We start from the raw sequence: 16,776 nt of genomic DNA, 5'->3' as shown, positions 1-16,776 counted from the left end.
AAATATCATTTTAATCTATGTGAACAAAATGGGTAGCAAGCATCTTTACTTTCAAACAATACTACAGCAACTTGTGGCTGTAAAGGGAAACAGAGTTAAATGTTTGCATCTCCAATCATACGTCAATGTCAAAGTCTGCAACCACACAAACGCAAATTTGGATTTTTACACGAAGTAAGGCCAAAGGCAAACCACCAGTCGAGCGTCACCACAGACGTCACAAGTAGTCTGATACAGTTTTGCGTTTTTTTTTTTGATGAAGACGTATACATGCATGTGCATGCATACCTGACCAAGTATCAAAATTTAATTACACATCTCTCTCTCTCTCTCTATATATAACAACCAAAGACTCCAAGAGACATTTATTCTTGTATTGGACTTCATTAACTTCAGTGTGAGGAACAAAACAAACAACAATTAATGGCACCACCACCACACTTTCTACTCGTAACGTTCCCTGCTCAAGGCCACGTGAACCCATCTCTCCGTTTCGCTCGTCGCCTCATCAGAACCACCGGCGCACGTGTCACTTTGGTCACGTGCGCCTCCGTCTTCCACCGCTCTATGATATCTAAGCACAGCGACCTCGACAACCTCTCTTTCCTCACTTTCTCCGACGGCTTCGACCAAGGAGGCCTCACCACCGCCGAAGAGCTCAAGACCCGGTCTGCGAATCTCAAGAACAACGGCGACAAAGCCCTGTCGGAGTTCATCGAAGGTAACAAGAAAGGTGACTCTCCGGTGACTTGCTTGGTCTACACGATACTCCTCAATTGGGCTCCAAAAGTGGCGAGTAGGTTTCAGCTCCCCTCTGCTCTTCTCTGGATCCAACCTGCTTTGGTTTTTAACATTTATTACAACCACATCAACGAAAACAACAACAACTCTTGTCTCGAGTTCAAGAACCTTTCGTCTATAGCAACACGTGATCTTCCTTCTTTCCTCACGCCTGCTAACACAAACCAAGGGGCGTACAACTCGTTTCAAGAACTCATGGAGCTTCTCAAAGAAGAAACCAACCCGAAGATTCTCGTTAACACGTTCGATTCTCTGGAGCAAGAGGCGTTAAAGGCTATACCGAGTGTCGGAATGGTGGCGGTTGGTCCTTTACTTCCTTCGGAGATGTTCACAGAATCAGTTAAGGATTTGTCAAATGATCAAAGTAGTAGTTATAGCCGTTGGCTAGACTCGAAAACAGAGTCCTCTGTTATCTACGTTTCTTTTGGAACGATGGTTGAGTTGTCCAAGAAACAGATAGGGGAGCTAGCGAGAGCTCTCATAGAAGGTAAAAGACCGTTCCTGTGGGTGATAACTGATAAATCCAACAGAGAAGCGAAGTTAGAAGGAGAGGACGAGACGGAGATCGAGAAGATTGCTGGTTTTAGGCACGAGCTGGAAGAGGTTGGGATGATCGTGTCTTGGTGTTCTCAGGTTGAGGTTTTGAGACACAGAGCGGTTGGTTGCTTTGTGACTCATTGCGGGTGGAGCTCGACGCTTGAGAGTTTGGTTCTTGGAGTTCCGGTGGTGGCGTTTCCGATGTGGTCTGATCAACCTACGAACGCGAAGCTTCTGGAGGAGTTGTGGGGGACAGGTGTGAGGGTGAGGGAGAACGAGGAAGGGTTGGTGGAGAGGGGAGAAATAAGGAGGTGTTTGGAGGCAGTGATGGATGAGAAGCTGGTGGAGCTGAGGGGAAACGCTGAGGAATGGAGGCGTTTAGCGGTTGAAGCGGGTAGAGAAGGTGGGTCATGTGATAAGAACATTGAGGCTTTTGTGGATGAGATTCTGCTCAGTGAAGCAGAGGAGGTTAAAGACAAAGATGAGTGTTCAAAAGGAATCTAGATCCTTCAATTGGTTGTATTACAACACAAAAATACATTTGTGTATGTCTTGGACAAATTAATATAATATATATATAACTATATATATAAGCTGCCCATCATCAAAGATATGTCATCAGTATAGAAATTGCACTGAAAACAACAGTCACATTATCTAAAGCAATCCAAACTTGTCAATAGTAACTAACAATTAAACACAAGAATAGCCACCATTACTACAACTACCTCTAGATTGAGAAGGGAGGAAGCCAGTAAGATAGCGTGGGTACACCATCAGGAGCTAGGTACTGATGTGGGTTTCCAGTAGTGAGATCGTAAAAACCTAAGCCACGTCCCATATGATATATGGAGTTGGGTTTGAGGCCGGTGCAGGAGCTAGCGGGGACGCAGAAAGCCTCGCTGTTTGCAAGGAAAATGCACATGTCTCCAATGTCCTCAGTGTAACACATGATGCTTCCTTCTGTCGTCTCCTCCTCTCTAAACACCATAAACCTCTTTGTTATGTGGTCAATTCTTTCCAACACAGACGAGTAGAAGCCATGTGCGTACCTGCACACCAAAATTGTTCTCATCATTTTTGTAACAATCTTTTTTTTATCTATTCACATTAACAAGGGGTGTATAGAGATAAAACCATTTGACTAGGAAACGTTCATCACTAAAGGGTGACTCCACAAGATGCTCCGTCCTGGTACACGAACTCAAAAGCTCCCATTCCGACTGATCCAACTCTGGGTGGCCACGGTAGACCACCTCTTGGACCTCAGGGAAATCTTCTTCCTTGGAGTGGAGATGATAGGAGAACAAGTATTTACCTCCAGGAGCAGGCAAGTAGAACTTTTGGTCTCTTTTGGAATACATAAGATTTGAGTTTTCCAAGCAGCTAGGAGGGGTCAAGATGTTAGTCCACTCAAGGTCACGACCGGGCCTGCACAGACTCAGATGGTCACCGACGAACTTGATAGCCACTACACAGTCTTCAAGGTGAGGGGAAGAGGTCATCGCCACGTTGCAGTAGTTAGAGGACAGAGCAGTAAGCCGAGGCAGAGTAATCATGGTGGGGTTTGATTTGGATGCCAATGGATTGTATAAGTCGCTGATGCGTACGGAACGATCGTGCCGAGCACAGAAAACACCCCATCCATGGGAAGCACCGACCATTTCTTCGTCCATGAGCTCTTTGGGAACTGTTTTGTCGGGGACCGTGACTAACTCTTCTTCAGCAGGGTCGAACAAGAGAACGTCTGCAATTTTGCAGCCACCGGGCAGAACTTCCTTGACCCTAGTGCCAAGTGTCAGATACGGGCTGGTTGAGAACAAACGAGCGCTCTCGTGTATCATCTGTCAAGTCAAGCAAAATCAGACATCAGAACCCAAAAAAATAAAAATAAAAAGTAATTTCCAAAACACTCCAATCCTTATCTTCCTGATGTCAAAATATTCATAGACAAACTCATTGGTGTTCCCCTAAAACTAAAAGCCTATCCAGTTAAACAAAGACCTAACTACTACAGATCCAAACCAATAGACAGACAAGGCAAGATAGGATTTTACATTGTTGTTGCGAGATGATAGTTTGGAGAGACGGAAGAGAAGCTGAGACATTGTATATTCTTCTAGACCCCACCAGATAAAACAAACCTTAGATACTGATTTTGATGAATTAGAAAATAATTATAAGAAAAAAGTCTCCACCATTTAAGAAGAAGAGTTGGTCACGCTTGATTACCAAGATTTCTTTCTTTCTTTCCACTTTCCTCTTTCGTGAAACACAACACAATAGTGGAATCTTTAAATGAAAATTATTTAGGAAATATTGTATAGAAAATAAATTTATATTCTTGATCGAATTAATATTTTGGTTCTTAATTTTTTTTTTTAACTTTTTGTTAATTAAATAATTTATATTCAGATGAGCTGATCCTATTTTTAAAAAATATTTTAGGTCAAAAAATTATTTATTGCATAAAAACGTTCTTAACGTTTAGGCCGAAGAATTTCAAGTCTACTATTTGGTTACAATGAAAATATGCAAGTTCAATTTTATATCATGATTTAGAAATTTAAAAATTAATTATGGTCGTGAGAAGTTTACGTTCACGTGCCAATCCTATATATCTTCAATTTTTTTTTGGTTATTGCTCGATATAAATATTGATTTTAGAGTTTATTCTCATTTCGTTTGTTTGTTTTGGTCTGAGATTTAGAAAATGTTTAAAATTTAAAATTATTAAAGAGATACATATATAGATTAAGATCCGCACCTTTTGCAGAATAAATATTTTATATTTATTACTTATTTTATGTTTTCTGCATATTATGAAATAATAAAATAATAAGTATATATACTAAATAACTAAGAAATCGGTTACTATTATATAATAAATTAGCGTGTGTATATAAATCAAACGATCATTTTTGTTTATTCGCAACTATTTTAAGGTAAATAAATCATAACAATCAATCTTATCTATCATATATGATATAATAATTAAATTTAAATGATATTAACATGGATATATAGTATACTTTTAATATGAATATTTATTAAATGAGATTTATACTTATATGATTTTATGATTATTTGCATATTTGTGTGACAAAATTTTACACCGGCGATTTTTTTTATGTGGGATGTTTAATAGTTTCAAAATTTTATAATCATTTAAAAAATGAAAATTTCAAAATTAAAATATTAAGTTTTCAATATATGTTCAATGCAAATATCAAAATATAAGTATGTATTTTCATATGATGTATAGTTTAATTTAAATGATATGAAATATATATATATATATATTAACATAAAAACCTATTAAAATAAAATTATTTATTCATATGGTCTTATAATCATTATATCTTAATATAGAAAAAAAATTCAAACCTTGATCACAAAAGTTTATGTGAGACTTTAAACAGTTTTATTAATTTATACTCGTTTTGAAAAAATTCAAAATACAATATATACAAAAATATATAAATTTTTTTATTTGATTAATGTAATTGTGTTATTTATTTTAATAATAAAGAAATAAACAAAAATGATAAAAGGTATACAGATTGTTATCAAATCTTTATTTTTTTAAATCATTAATTGCTATATATATTTTAATCACATTAGGTAATTTCGTAGGTTTCGTTTAAAGAAAGAATAGATAACATTATATTATAAAAATATGTGACAACCTTATATTAAACTATGGTTTATATTAGGTGCTCTAAAATTCTTAGAAACATGATTTAGAAGACATTTAGAAATGCCACATAGGATGGAATGTATTTTTAATTATTACAAAATTGAGGTTACATTTTTTCAAATGTTTCTGAGATTTTGTTTTCAAATTCTAGTAGATTGTTACACAATATTCATTTGACCATGGACTATAACTTTTGTTGACAAAATAAAATCAAGTGCATTCGATAACCATTTTTCTGTTTGTAAAATGATTTCAATAACTTTCACGTGACTTGTACTCCGTCCGTTTCATTAAGATAGACTTTTTAGAAGAAAATAATTGTTTCACAAAGATGTATTTTTGTGTTTTTTGTGAAAAAAATTGTAAACTTCAAGAAAATTAATTGACTTTATTGAATTACTATTGATTAAAAATTATTGAAAAATTGAAAATTACAGAAAATGATATATTTATTATGGTAGTTTAAATAACAAAGATATGTCATCAGTATAGAAACTGCACCGAAAACAAAAGGCACATTATCTAAAAGCAATCCAAACACTGGTATCGAGAGAAAATATTAAAATGAAATACACCACACCATAGAACACTCACAGACAGAGTTATTTAGCTCAATATAGGTCTATACTAGTACTACTACTACACACCAATAACACTCTCAGACTCCTTATTTTGACTGCTTTCAACCCTTAACCTTACGCTTTCTTCGAGCTGCAGCTAACCACACCACAGAACTTTACATAGAAAATGGAGCAAGCCAGTAAGGGAGGAAAGTAGTAAGACTTTCTGGTAAACCTTTGGGACGTTCAAAGTGACGGGAGGTTCTAGTGGTTATATCGTAAACAGCAAAGCTATGGCCCATCAAGTAGATGGAGTTGGGCTTGAGACCAGGGCAAGAGCTAGCCACAACGCAGAAAGGTTCGCTTTTCGAAAGGAATATGCAAAGATCTCCTATGTCCTCGGTGTAAGACATGGTTTTTGTTCCCTCGTTTGTGTCTTGGTCCTCTCTAAACACCATAACCATCGGCTCTTTGCATCTTATAGAAGGGACATGAGAGTACCTGCACAAGCACATATAGGAGAAAATGATTATGGTTCAAACTTCTCTGTCTGCATGTTACTTTGTTAATTAATATTATACCATTTGACTAGGAAACTTTGGCCACAAGGTGACTCCACCCAATGGTCCTCCTTGAAACAAGAATCCATCAGCTCCCATTCGGACTGTGGCAACTGGGGAATGTTTCGAAACACCAACTCAGTGAACTTAGGTTCGTTCTCAAAGTGGAGATCCCAAGAGCACAAGTAGTTGCCTCCAGGAGCAGGCAGAGAGAACCTTTGTTCTCTCTTTGAATACATGAGGTTTGAGTTTTCGAAGGAGACGAAAGGGATCAGTTTGTTAGTCCAACCTAGGTCACGCCCAGGCCTGCACATGGTCAAATGATTACCCAAGAACTTGATAGCCACTACACAGTCTCCTTCCTCGTTGTCTTGACGATAAGGAGAAGAGGACGACATGGCCACGTTCCAGACCACTTCGGATTGGCCATAGATCATACTAGTAATAGGAGGCAGAGCAATTACCTTGCTGTCTGATTTGGAAGCCAGTGGACTAAAAGTGTCGCTGACATGTATGGCATTATGACCAGAGAAAAAACCCCATCCATGTGACGCTCCCATCACTTGCGAGCAAACAAGCTCTTCGGGCACTGCTTTGTCCCGCACTGTGAGTAACTCTTCCTTTGCCGGGTCAAACAAGAGGATATCACTGAGGAAGTTGCCACATGCTGACCTAAAGTCATCCCCAAATACGCCAAGTATCAGATACGGGCTGGTTGATAAAAAACGAGAGCTCTTCTTGTGTATCTGCCAAGTAAAAAAGCAAATCAGACATCAGAACCGAACAGTAGCTAGTTTCAAAAACACTCCCTAAGCCAAGGGGAAATCTCAAACCCTCCGATCCTTATCTTCCTGATGTCAAAATATATTCGAAGACAAACTCTTTGGTGTTCCCTAAAAGCCTATCTAATTAAACAAGACCTAATTAACTACTACAGATCCAAACCGATTAGACAGAGAAGATTTTACATACAAGAACATTGTTGTTCCGAGATGATAGTTTGGAGAGACGGAAGAGAAGCTGAGACATTGTATATTCTTCAAACAAACCTCAGATAATGATTTGATGAATTAGAAAATTATTATAAGAAAAAAAGAGTAGGTTAGGCTTGGTTACCAAGATTTCTTTCTTTCTTTCCACTTTCCATTTTGTGAAACACAATAATGGAATCTTTCAATATTTTATTTTTTCAAATTCTACATCCCTTAATTATATGATCTGATACTTAATTTTGACAAATTTACTTAGAATTTGAATGATTTATTTATTCTTATTATATTAAACCAATTTGAATGGTTATACTAAACCGTAACAAACCATTAAAATCCAAAAAGATAATTTTAACCGTAACCATCTAAAAAAAATCAACATATACTACTACCATGATCATCTAAAATATTAAACATAATTTGCGTAAGCCCAAAAAATTTATACAAAAGTTACTTACATTCTTTGGTTAAAGCGGTTCAAATATCTATGTGTATAAGAGTTTGGCAGATTTATGGCATCGCGTGGAAGCTCACATGGTTTTTTGATGTCTCGTGTCATTATATATTTGATTGATCAACGGTACTTTAGAAGTGTTTGGTTGGGTTAATGGCAAGCTCACATGAGTATTTGATGTCTCATGTCATTACATATTTGATTGATCAAATCATTTGTTCTCTATGAATATCGAAAGATTTTATTTTCACGAACCAACACTTAACATAATTTAACAGATTTGAAAACTCAAAACCTCCATTAATTCAATTCAACTATTTATCAAGAATCTTAAATCAAATAATTACATAGGGAAATACAGTGTATTTGTTATCAGAAATCAGCTAGAAGAATAACGACCATTCTCAGATTGGGTCTCTGCCTAATCATAATCAGAAACGCCTTTTCCTCTCTTCTTGATTTACTCTTGCCTTCCCTCCAAAGTGTAGTCATTATCTACACCATGTGAACAAAACCAATACCACCAAACAATCAACCGCAACATACAACTAAGAAACTACAATTTCTGAAAGAGGATCAACCTTTGTCTTGAGAGACACAGTATTCTCATCCGAATTATGGAATATGAGTAATTTTGGTCAGTGTTGGTTTGATCTTGGGATGTAACAACTAAGGCCAAAACGACAACCACAACCAAAGAAACAGAATAAACTCTAGCCCTTGTTGCATCAAACTATGCAATAACATCTAAGTTCCCTTACCAAGTGCTTGTCAATGGTTTCAATAGCCTTCTCGTAGTTTGTAGGCAACTTTACTCTCTCCCACAAATTCTTTGTCACAATAATATTATTTAATTATTTTTAAAGAATATTATGAAATTGGTTAACCCCGATCCTGTGTATTTATATATAAACTATCAAAACTAAAATATGCCTGGAATAAAATAGGTCCGAGTTTATATTATACATTAAGTTTGGATATTCTGGTCGGGTTTTGATCGAGTTTTTTTAGATATGAATTTTTCAGGTTTTAGACATTTGAACCAAATTAGGTACTTGAAAATTTGATGTTCAGTAAGTTCCTTCCGGAGTTCGGTCTAAAACTAAAATATTTGTAAAATATATTCAGTTTTTGGTTGAATAGCGGATCCAAGTCGGTTGGAATATTTGGACTCAAAATAAATCAAAAATACCCGACCAACGTCAAAATTTAGCCAATATATCATAATTATCTAAAATTTGTAAATTTACCAAAATAGAATATTAATAATTAAAATTAAACATTTTAAAATTCTAAATTTGAAATTAAAAATTTCGAATTACTTAAAATGTTGCAAAAATAATAATAATAATAATAATAATAAAAGATTGCAAACAAAAATACATTACAAATAGATCATAAATTAAAATATAGAAAATAAATTTTGTTTATTGTCAATTTTGTTTATATTTCTGGAGTATGCATGCACCCACATTTCGTTATGTTTACCTTCTCTGCAGAAACCTTGTCTTGCATCTTTGTCTTCCACATTATGTTTTTTGTGGCTTTTCATTTCATACATATTCTTATGATCTTTTTAACCTACATGTTTTTGTCTTCGTATGTGGACATAGATGTTAATGAGGTGTGTAATTTCTTCAGGAATTGGTGCAAGGTTTTGATCAGAAACTGCTGCTGTCGTGGTGATGGTCAGATTAGCTTCCTTGAAAATGGAAACAGAGGTAATTGTTAAATTCAGGCACTTTCAAATTTATTAGACTCTTGAATTTTCATTCTTTAATTGTTAAATTCTTTTCACAATTGTCTTTGGTTAATCACACTCAATTATGTTTTCTCATGAGGGATTTGTGCTACTCGATGTCTAGTCAGGAACCTTATTAGTCAGGATGATCCTGCTTCATTTACTCTAAATCCAAACTTCTCTCTATTCCCTCAGTTTGCATTTAATCTCAGAGGTTCACAGTGTCCAGGTAAGTGTGAAATAGGAGAGGCTGTAAATTTATCTGTGTGCCAATTTATAACATTCTGTTATGATTCAGCCATCTCTAACAACTTATTCATTTAATACACTACCTCAGCCTGCATTGTTGGATGTTGCTTGCTTCCATCGCTGCAGACCGTATCATCTTGTTGGATTCTTACATAAATGTTGCTGTTTTTCCATGGAATGACCATAGCGCAGTGGCGTAACTTAGGCTATCAAAATCAGCCTGAACACCAGGTAATGGGTAAAGGTAGTTGCAATTGACCAGGGCATTGGTTTTCAACCTTGCATGTTTCATTTGATCTCTATTTATTATATGTAAAGGCATTTGCACAGTCACCTCAAGAAGATGCACAGATGATCATTCGGGAACGTTTCCCTATTAATATGCATTCCCTATATAATATGAACTTTTTTCTTTGTTTCTTCGGATCATATTAGCTTTAAACTGGATGATACATTTTAAAACATATATCCTCGCAATATTAAACAAGATTCTCACAAGTCTTCAAAACAAAAGAAAGAACACAACATATACTATTTTTCAAGTGTCTTTTACAACATAATACACATGATCGAGGGATACACTTAACAAAAGCAAAGCTCGACCGCTTCTTTATTTATTCTTCTCTTAAGACTCCCTCTCTCTTTAACTAACTTAGACAAAGACTCTTGGAACAGACTCGACAGGCTTGATGTCAACCTCTCGCATCTCCAACTTCAGCCCTTTACCACCTCCATTCGCCAACGGATGGATCCCATGGTCTGGTCCTGTCATATAAGCCCTTGACTCTCTCTCTTTATCTATCGATATCCCAAACTTTTTCTCCGTCTCTACATATTCATCCACCACACACATTCATATAAAGCTTTGAATATTTGAATCTACCGTTCATATACTACTACTACTACTTATAACCAATAAATTAAATGACGGATTTACCCTTGACCATCTCCGGATAAAGTTGACCGTCGCGAGTAACAGCCATCATAATATTAGGCAAACCAATGGGGAGCTCATGCCCCAAATCGACTTGCCAGAAATGGTAAACTTTTCCATAAGTCTTGGCAACTATCTCGAGATCTTGGCGTTGGATTGGCTCGGGAACACCGGGCATGAACAGGAACCCTCCTTTGACCTCCCACTCGTGAGTGTGCCAAAGCTTCTTCTCATCATCAGGCAACGTCATGAAAAGCTTCTCTGACACTATGTACTCCAGACCGATCAGACGAGCGTTGGCATCAGGACCGTCGTAGATCAGACACTGACGCATGTCCTCGTTGATGTGACCGCAGAAATGATGTGCCTCCACTTGTCGAGTCATGTCATATGCATAGAAATGAAACCTAACATAAGGCAAAAAATACTGTTTTAAGTTTTTTTTTTATTGGAGAAAGAAAAAAGAAACTCAAGAGTTATTTCATCCATGCATGTACGTAACAGTGATGAAAATAAGGATAGTTTCTAAAAATAGTACGCGCAGAGATGTTGGTGGATTTGGTTAATCGGAGTGAAGCTTTGTACAGCTGCAGCAGCCGAGTCAACCATGGAGGTTCCCATCTTTGTTGGCTCTCCTGGAACCTCTGGTCCACCTTTCGTTGACAAATGGACTGCCTTCTCCATTGAACAAATTGATTATCTGCTTTCTTCTCTATCTCTTTAATTATTCAGTCTGATTGTGAAGGAGACGAACATCTCGTCTTAATAAAAAGAGATGAACATGTGCATGGACTGTGACATGTGGCATATGGTGCTGTTGTCACCGAGTGTGCGTGGCTTACTAGGATATATACAAGAACTTGTCAAAAATGTTTTGTCAAGATGTGTCAACAGATTCAGAAACCTGTTAAGATAGTGATACGTGTAGACTTTTATGAGCTCATATTAAAATGTAGGAAATAATTTATTTATGGCTTCCGGTATTAGCAAAATCTTATGATACTCGAGTGGATGTTTCTTGTTTCCTTTTAAAGCAAGTAACAAAATTATTGACTAGGAATTTCACAAAACAGGGGACCTCATTTCCAAGTCTCTAGCTTTCTCAGCTACATGAAGACTCGTCTCTGTTTGACAGAACAAATACGTTTGAGGCTACTAGACACAATGTACATTTGAAGTTGAGAATCCTCCAAATATGTAGTTGAGCAAACAAACTTAGGAGTCACGATAAATTGATTGAGCCATCCACTTGAGATGCAGCTGCAGCTTGCCCGCTTTGGATTCGTCTAACTCGAACCAGTCTGTGTATTCCTCTTCCATTATAACCCTTGTCAACGTCAAGATGCATCTCCCAATGTAGTCCTACAGAGTGAAGTAAAACCACAACTTTTATTGCCAGCAGAACAACACAAAACAAGCGAGAAAAAAAAACATATATCTGATGCAATGCAGCGCAATCAAGGTTGTATGGTTAGACTTAAGAGTGTGTCGTGGTTTGGTTTTACCTTTCCAAAGGTGTCATGGTCCCAAACTTCAAGGACCAGCATATCGTGTAACCCATCTTCAACAACAAAATCAAAAGTCTGGTTCCAGACAGGGTTTAAGCTGTCATTGACAACCTGGTGAAGCAAAAATTACAATTAGTTAGATTTGGAGAATGAGTATCCATAACTAGGATAACTCTTTGATGCTTAGATTGAGAGATCTTACCCGAGTTTTGCTCTTAGCACCTGATTTCTTCATGGAGAGGACGACAAATGGATCAGCTTTCCCCATCAGATCTTGTATCGGTATCTCTTCCGCAGATATCACTGTCACAGAGAGCACTCCTCTTACGATGACATCTTTTCTTTTACGCGATGATGCATTCACTTCGTCTGCCGTATCATTCTTGAGCACCTTTTCTAAGGAAGTCATCGATGAAGATGTGAAGGGGTTTACGCCGTTTCCCGCACCGAAAGGAACATATAGTAGCTCAAGGTGAACCTAAGTTACAGAGAATCAATAACGACGTGTAATCATTAGCCATGACAGATAATCACAGGATTTATAGGTTATGACGATTGTATATGAGGAGCTTTTATAGCTTATCTAACCTCTCCACGGTTCTTGTTATCTCTTTGGATCTCTAAATCTTTGACCAGCTTCAACCAGACGTCTTTCACTTTACCAGGTTCAAGTTCACAAAGTCGGATTTGGGCACAACCAAGAAGCTCAGATGCCTGTACACCCTCGTCATCATATACTCTAACCACTAGATGTTGGGTTGATGCGTCTTCCACAACAAATTCAAAATGCTCATTCCAGATGGGATTCAGGTCATTGTTCTGATGGAAATAAGGAATAAATATCAATCAAATCATTGTGGCAGGTTAAGCACCAAAAAAAAGGATCAAATGAACTACTTACGATTGTCTTGCTTCTTTGAGTCTTTTCTCGCAAAGGGCGTATAAACATTTTAGCAAAGGGGTCTGATTTTCCCACTAGATCTTTGTTAGTCAAATTCTTCGCTTGCACAAGCTTCACCTCCAACATTCCAACAGGCTTTAGCTCCAGGTCACTGGGAAAAGAAACATAAAACAGCGTAAATAGAAAGTTAAATCTAGAAGTGCTACAACACAACAGCAAGAGAGTTGAAAAGGCAAAAAAAATAAGTTGAACATATACTCCACCGAAGTGAGGACTTAAACCCTCTATAAAAACAATAAACATTACGTCACGGTTCAACTTCATCTTTTTAATCTGAGGTGTACCTATAATCACCCGGCAAAATCGGTATGACCTTCCGAACAGGCCATGTGATTGAATCTTCCACGGCATCCCGTATTGTTTCCTGTTACATATCAACTTACTGGTAAACGTCATAAGCCCCAGGTCATAAAGGAGCATTTAAAAAAGAGAAAAAGACCAAAATAGCACTAAATCAAGTTTTTGTTCCCAAACTAGCATTCAATGCCAAAAGTCACAAAAATAGCACTCAAGGGGTGGGGTTTAGGGTTTAGAATTTAGGGTTTAGGGTTTAGAGTTTAGGTTTTAGGGTTTAGAGTTGAGAAGTGAGGTTTTGGGGATAAGATTTCAAATTTTGAAAAATAAAAAAATTTAAATTTTTCAAAAGATAAAATGCTATTTTGGTCATTTTAGTTTTTGAGTGCTATTTTTGTGATATAAACTTAGAAATGTGCTATTTTGGAGATTTGCCCTTTAAAAAAACAAGATGGAAAAGGAATAGAAAACTAGGAATATAGACTTAATTACAAAAATCATTCATGTGTTAAAAAGGTTCTTGGCACTAGATGAAAATGTGTTCATTTAGTAACAACACCAGGAAAGAACAGTAGGCCAAACCTCAATAGCATCAGAAAGTCCAGGAATTGCTGAAATGTCACCTCCAATGACCTTAAGGGTGAAGTCCAACTTTTTCTGCAACACAGAATTGGATGTTTTAAGCTAAACAACAGACACATTTTCAGCCGACGATTTTGTGTCAACACGACTTTGTAATATCAAACGTACACACAAATAAGCATGCTCAGGCATGCATGGACAAGGACACGACAACATTAAGCAAAAGTAACAAAACAGTTGTGAACTCTCTTAGTCAATTACAGAGACAGCTTCAAAAGTTTCAGAGGGCACCAACCTTTTCTCTGAGAGAAACACTGACAGCTCCAAAGCAAGGAAATTCATCAACCAGTGGCCTAAAAATCAGCCTGAAAACACCAGTGAATCCAATATTTTTCACCTAGAAAAACAGACAATAAGAAATCAGTTGTAGTCAGACTATCAAACTGAAATAACACATATAAGTAACTAGTATTTTCTTCACAGGTTCTACAAGTCAGAAAGTCTAACAAGTAATATAAAGGCATTTACTTCCACATACCTTTTAGTTAACAAGTAATAGAAGTCTAACAAGGATGAACATCTAGACAATCACAGTAGATACCCTTTAGTTAACTTATCCCCAGACTCTTAAATGTTTAGTTTACGCTTAAAATGTTTTTTTACTAGATCTCAAGATGTGACAAAAAAAAAAAAAAACTAGATCTCAAGCAAGCAAAGAATAAAAACAAGCAACTGAAGGCAGGCATGAGATACATGTCCTGTACCTGAACTGGAAGAGATACACCAACTAAGGTCTTGATGCCAAGTACTATGTTTGGATTTCCATCCCAATTCATATCAAGTTCCATGGTCATCCCATTTTTATCACCTTCGACAATGGAAACACCTAAAGAACACCAAGGAACACAAGCAGACTCATCAATTCTAGAGTAACAGCATGATATTAGATAAGGCTCCTCTTTTGCAAACTTTAAACACAGAATCAAATCCACAGACCGCGCCCATTGACTAATTAATTTTCCAGTCGAAATTAAACCACATCTCAGATTTGTATTCACTTGCAAACAAGTTTCCCCCTTTGACATGAAATCACTCACTATCACAGACACGCAGGCTACAAAATGGAGACGCCTAAAAACAACGAATTTCAACATGATTACGAATAAAACCAGAAGATGCGGACTCCACAAAACTGAAAAGTTCACAAGCAAGCGCCAGTTCAACATGATTCAATTGCACAAGTTGCAGTACCTCACAAAACAAAGTGACATATCAAAACAGAAAGGAACAAAGCAAACCTGTAAACTGAGGCGCCACAGTACCGAGAGTGAGCTTAGAAAATGTCAAGGAGGCGACAATGGCAGGTCTATATTGCTCAAGAACAGGCTCCACGGATGCCTTGATAAGCTCCGACGCTGCCTAAACTCAATAAATATAAATCATCCATCAGAAACAATATAATTAATGATTACACATAACGCAATAATGATCTTGACATACCTCGTCAACATAAGGCCAGATCTTCGTCAAGTGATGGTTCAGCCACGTCAACTGAATGTAAACAAAAATGCCAAAGCAACTAGAGGATCAGTAAGCATATACTCTCACAAATTCGCAAAAAGGAAGAAGCTTTTGTGAGGAAATTGGGCAAACTTAACCTTCTGACGCTCGGAGAAGACGACCCAGGAAGGATAGAACTCAGCAGGCAAAAGCTTCCTCGAATCCTCCACCGTCATCCTCGCGAAAGCAGCCACCGTATTCGCCTGCGAAAAAAGACAATTCAAATCGAGCTGTAACGAATCTGGAAAGCGAATCGTTTCAAAGGCAGTGTGTGGGGCTCACAAGTTCAGAGCGAAGCTTGGATCGGTAATTCTCGGCCTTGACAAAGCCGATGATGATGGTGATTCCGACGATTAGTCCGATCACAAGGCCCACTATGAATCCCATTCTTCTCTCGCCCGAGAGTCCCTACTCGATTCAGCTTCTTCGCGAGCTTAATCGATTTAGACTTAAAAGTGATTGTTTTATTTTATTTTTCTAAGAAATTTTAAAATTATAGATTGGGATTAGTGAAAGATAGGGGTGTTCAATCCGGATATCGGTTCGGTTTCGGTTCGGTTTTTTTCGGTTTTCGGTATTTCAGTTAGTAAAATATAACTACCATTCTAAATCCATATTTACTTCGGTTCGGTTCGGTTTATATACCGTCGGTTTTCGGTTTATTCGGTTTTATACCAAAAAACATAATTATTTTGTTTGAGATCATATTATATGAATTTTATAGTCATATTGTCAACACAGTCATTTATTACAAATATATTACATGTTCAAATAGATGAAAAAAAAAGTAAAAATGCTTCTTCTATCAAATAAAATAATCAATTCTATAACTAAAATCAAAGCTTGAAATTTTGAAAATAAAAATATGAAACAAAACAGAAACATAAAAGAAAAGTTTTTCCACTCTTCCATATTTAGTGTTCATTAAAGTCATGTTTTTTCAATTGAAAATTTTCCATTAATTATTGTCCATCAAATTTATAATCTTCATATTAATTAAGTGAAGACTAAAATAAATCAAAAAGATCAAAAAAGACTTAGAAAATAAGATGTATGAATTGCGATGTATTGTTATTTAGTTATAGTTCAAGTGTTTTACAAATTAAGGTTTTTTATTACTATAAAATTATGGTAATAGTTATTAACACAAATTTAACTTATGTAACAAATAGATTTTCATGTATTGTTTTAAAATAGATACATATTTACATGTTTCTACTTTTAATCGGTTTTGTTCGGTTTATTCGGTTTAATCGGTTATATACCAAACCATATCCAAATCCTACGGTTTTTATAAAATTATATCTATTCGGTTTATATGGTATATACCAAAACCAAATCATATT

At 36.5% G+C, this 16,776-nt stretch overlaps 5 protein-coding genes across 5 annotated transcripts; 1 reads left to right on the top strand and 4 right to left on the bottom strand.

The window, feature by feature from the left end:
• The first annotated feature begins 249 nt into the window (after positions 1 to 249).
• Positions 250 to 1,926, top strand: LOC106371176 (UDP-glycosyltransferase 75B1-like). The gene has a single exon (XM_013811211.3). It carries the CDS (start codon positions 424 to 426, stop codon positions 1,840 to 1,842), a length of 1,419 nt encoding a protein of 472 aa, XP_013666665.2. The 5' UTR covers positions 250 to 423; the 3' UTR covers positions 1,843 to 1,926.
• A 13-nt stretch (positions 1,927 to 1,939) lies between these two features.
• LOC106371177 lies at positions 1,940 to 3,605 on the bottom strand. Its single transcript, XM_013811212.3, has 3 exons — positions 3,396 to 3,605; positions 2,476 to 3,182; positions 1,940 to 2,390 (listed from the first exon to the last, which is right to left on the bottom strand). The coding sequence occupies exons 1-3, from the start codon at positions 3,444 to 3,446 to the stop codon at positions 2,069 to 2,071; spliced, it is 1,080 nt and encodes a 359-aa protein (XP_013666666.2). The 5' UTR covers positions 3,447 to 3,605; the 3' UTR covers positions 1,940 to 2,068.
• Positions 3,606 to 5,469: 1,864 nt separating this feature from the next.
• LOC106371180 lies at positions 5,470 to 7,288 on the bottom strand. The gene is made up of 3 exons (XM_013811213.3): positions 7,131 to 7,288; positions 6,180 to 6,904; positions 5,470 to 6,099 (listed from the first exon to the last, which is right to left on the bottom strand). Exons 1-3 carry the CDS (start codon positions 7,185 to 7,187, stop codon positions 5,775 to 5,777), a joined length of 1,107 nt encoding a protein of 368 aa, XP_013666667.2. The 5' UTR covers positions 7,188 to 7,288; the 3' UTR covers positions 5,470 to 5,774.
• A 2,816-nt stretch (positions 7,289 to 10,104) lies between these two features.
• Positions 10,105 to 11,340, bottom strand: BNAA10G03690D (oil body-associated protein 1A). The gene is made up of 3 exons (XM_013811217.3): positions 11,064 to 11,340; positions 10,529 to 10,932; positions 10,105 to 10,419 (listed from the first exon to the last, which is right to left on the bottom strand). The coding sequence occupies exons 1-3, from the start codon at positions 11,207 to 11,209 to the stop codon at positions 10,244 to 10,246; spliced, it is 726 nt and encodes a 241-aa protein (XP_013666671.1). The 5' UTR covers positions 11,210 to 11,340; the 3' UTR covers positions 10,105 to 10,243.
• Positions 11,341 to 11,476: 136 nt separating this feature from the next.
• Positions 11,477 to 15,960, bottom strand: LOC106371181 (synaptotagmin-5). The gene is made up of 13 exons (XM_048743461.1): positions 15,713 to 15,960; positions 15,529 to 15,633; positions 15,371 to 15,421; positions 15,169 to 15,289; positions 14,635 to 14,756; positions 14,166 to 14,267; positions 13,871 to 13,945; positions 13,279 to 13,358; positions 12,935 to 13,085; positions 12,622 to 12,852; positions 12,236 to 12,511; positions 12,031 to 12,144; positions 11,477 to 11,887 (listed from the first exon to the last, which is right to left on the bottom strand). Exons 1-13 carry the CDS (start codon positions 15,815 to 15,817, stop codon positions 11,741 to 11,743), a joined length of 1,680 nt encoding a protein of 559 aa, XP_048599418.1. The 5' UTR covers positions 15,818 to 15,960; the 3' UTR covers positions 11,477 to 11,740.
• Between the last annotated feature and the right edge of the window lie 816 nt (positions 15,961 to 16,776).

Source organism: Brassica napus, chromosome A10 (genome assembly GCF_020379485.1).
Source record: "Brassica napus cultivar Da-Ae chromosome A10, Da-Ae, whole genome shotgun sequence".
Taxonomy (NCBI): Eukaryota; Viridiplantae; Streptophyta; class Magnoliopsida; order Brassicales; family Brassicaceae; genus Brassica; species Brassica napus.
The sequence above is the reverse complement of the archived record's forward strand: the minus strand, read 5'-3'. Positions and strand labels throughout refer to the sequence as shown.

Coding starts and splice junctions, on each gene's coding strand:
- LOC106371176 (XM_013811211.3), top strand. CDS start 424: ATGGCACCACCACCACACTTTCTACTCGTAACGTTCCCTGCTCAAGGC.
- LOC106371177 (XM_013811212.3), bottom strand. CDS start 3,446: ATGTCTCAGCTTCTCTTCCGTCTCTCCAAACTATCATCTCGCAACAAC. Junction 3,183..3,395: donor TATCATCTCGCAACAACAAT/GTAAAATCCTAT, acceptor TTGACTTGACAG/ATGATACACGAGAGCGCTCG. Junction 2,391..2,475: donor GAACGTTTCCTAGTCAAATG/GTTTTATCTCTA, acceptor TTTGGTGTGCAG/GTACGCACATGGCTTCTACT.
- LOC106371180 (XM_013811213.3), bottom strand. CDS start 7,187: ATGTCTCAGCTTCTCTTCCGTCTCTCCAAACTATCATCTCGGAACAAC. Junction 6,905..7,130: donor CTCGGAACAACAATGTTCTT/GTATGTAAAATC, acceptor TTTACTTGGCAG/ATACACAAGAAGAGCTCTCG. Junction 6,100..6,179: donor CAAAGTTTCCTAGTCAAATG/GTATAATATTAA, acceptor GTGCTTGTGCAG/GTACTCTCATGTCCCTTCTA.
- BNAA10G03690D (XM_013811217.3), bottom strand. CDS start 11,209: ATGGAGAAGGCAGTCCATTTGTCAACGAAAGGTGGACCAGAGGTTCCA. Junction 10,933..11,063: donor ATCCACCAACATCTCTGCGC/GTACTATTTTTA, acceptor GCCTTATGTTAG/GTTTCATTTCTATGCATATG. Junction 10,420..10,528: donor TTATCCGGAGATGGTCAAGG/GTAAATCCGTCA, acceptor ATGAATATGTAG/AGACGGAGAAAAAGTTTGGG.
- LOC106371181 (XM_048743461.1), bottom strand. CDS start 15,817: ATGGGATTCATAGTGGGCCTTGTGATCGGACTAATCGTCGGAATCACC. Junction 15,290..15,370: donor TCTGGCCTTATGTTGACGAG/GTATGTCAAGAT, acceptor TATTGAGTTTAG/GCAGCGTCGGAGCTTATCAA. Junction 11,888..12,030: donor ACCATGACACCTTTGGAAAG/GTAAAACCAAAC, acceptor TTCACTCTGTAG/GACTACATTGGGAGATGCAT.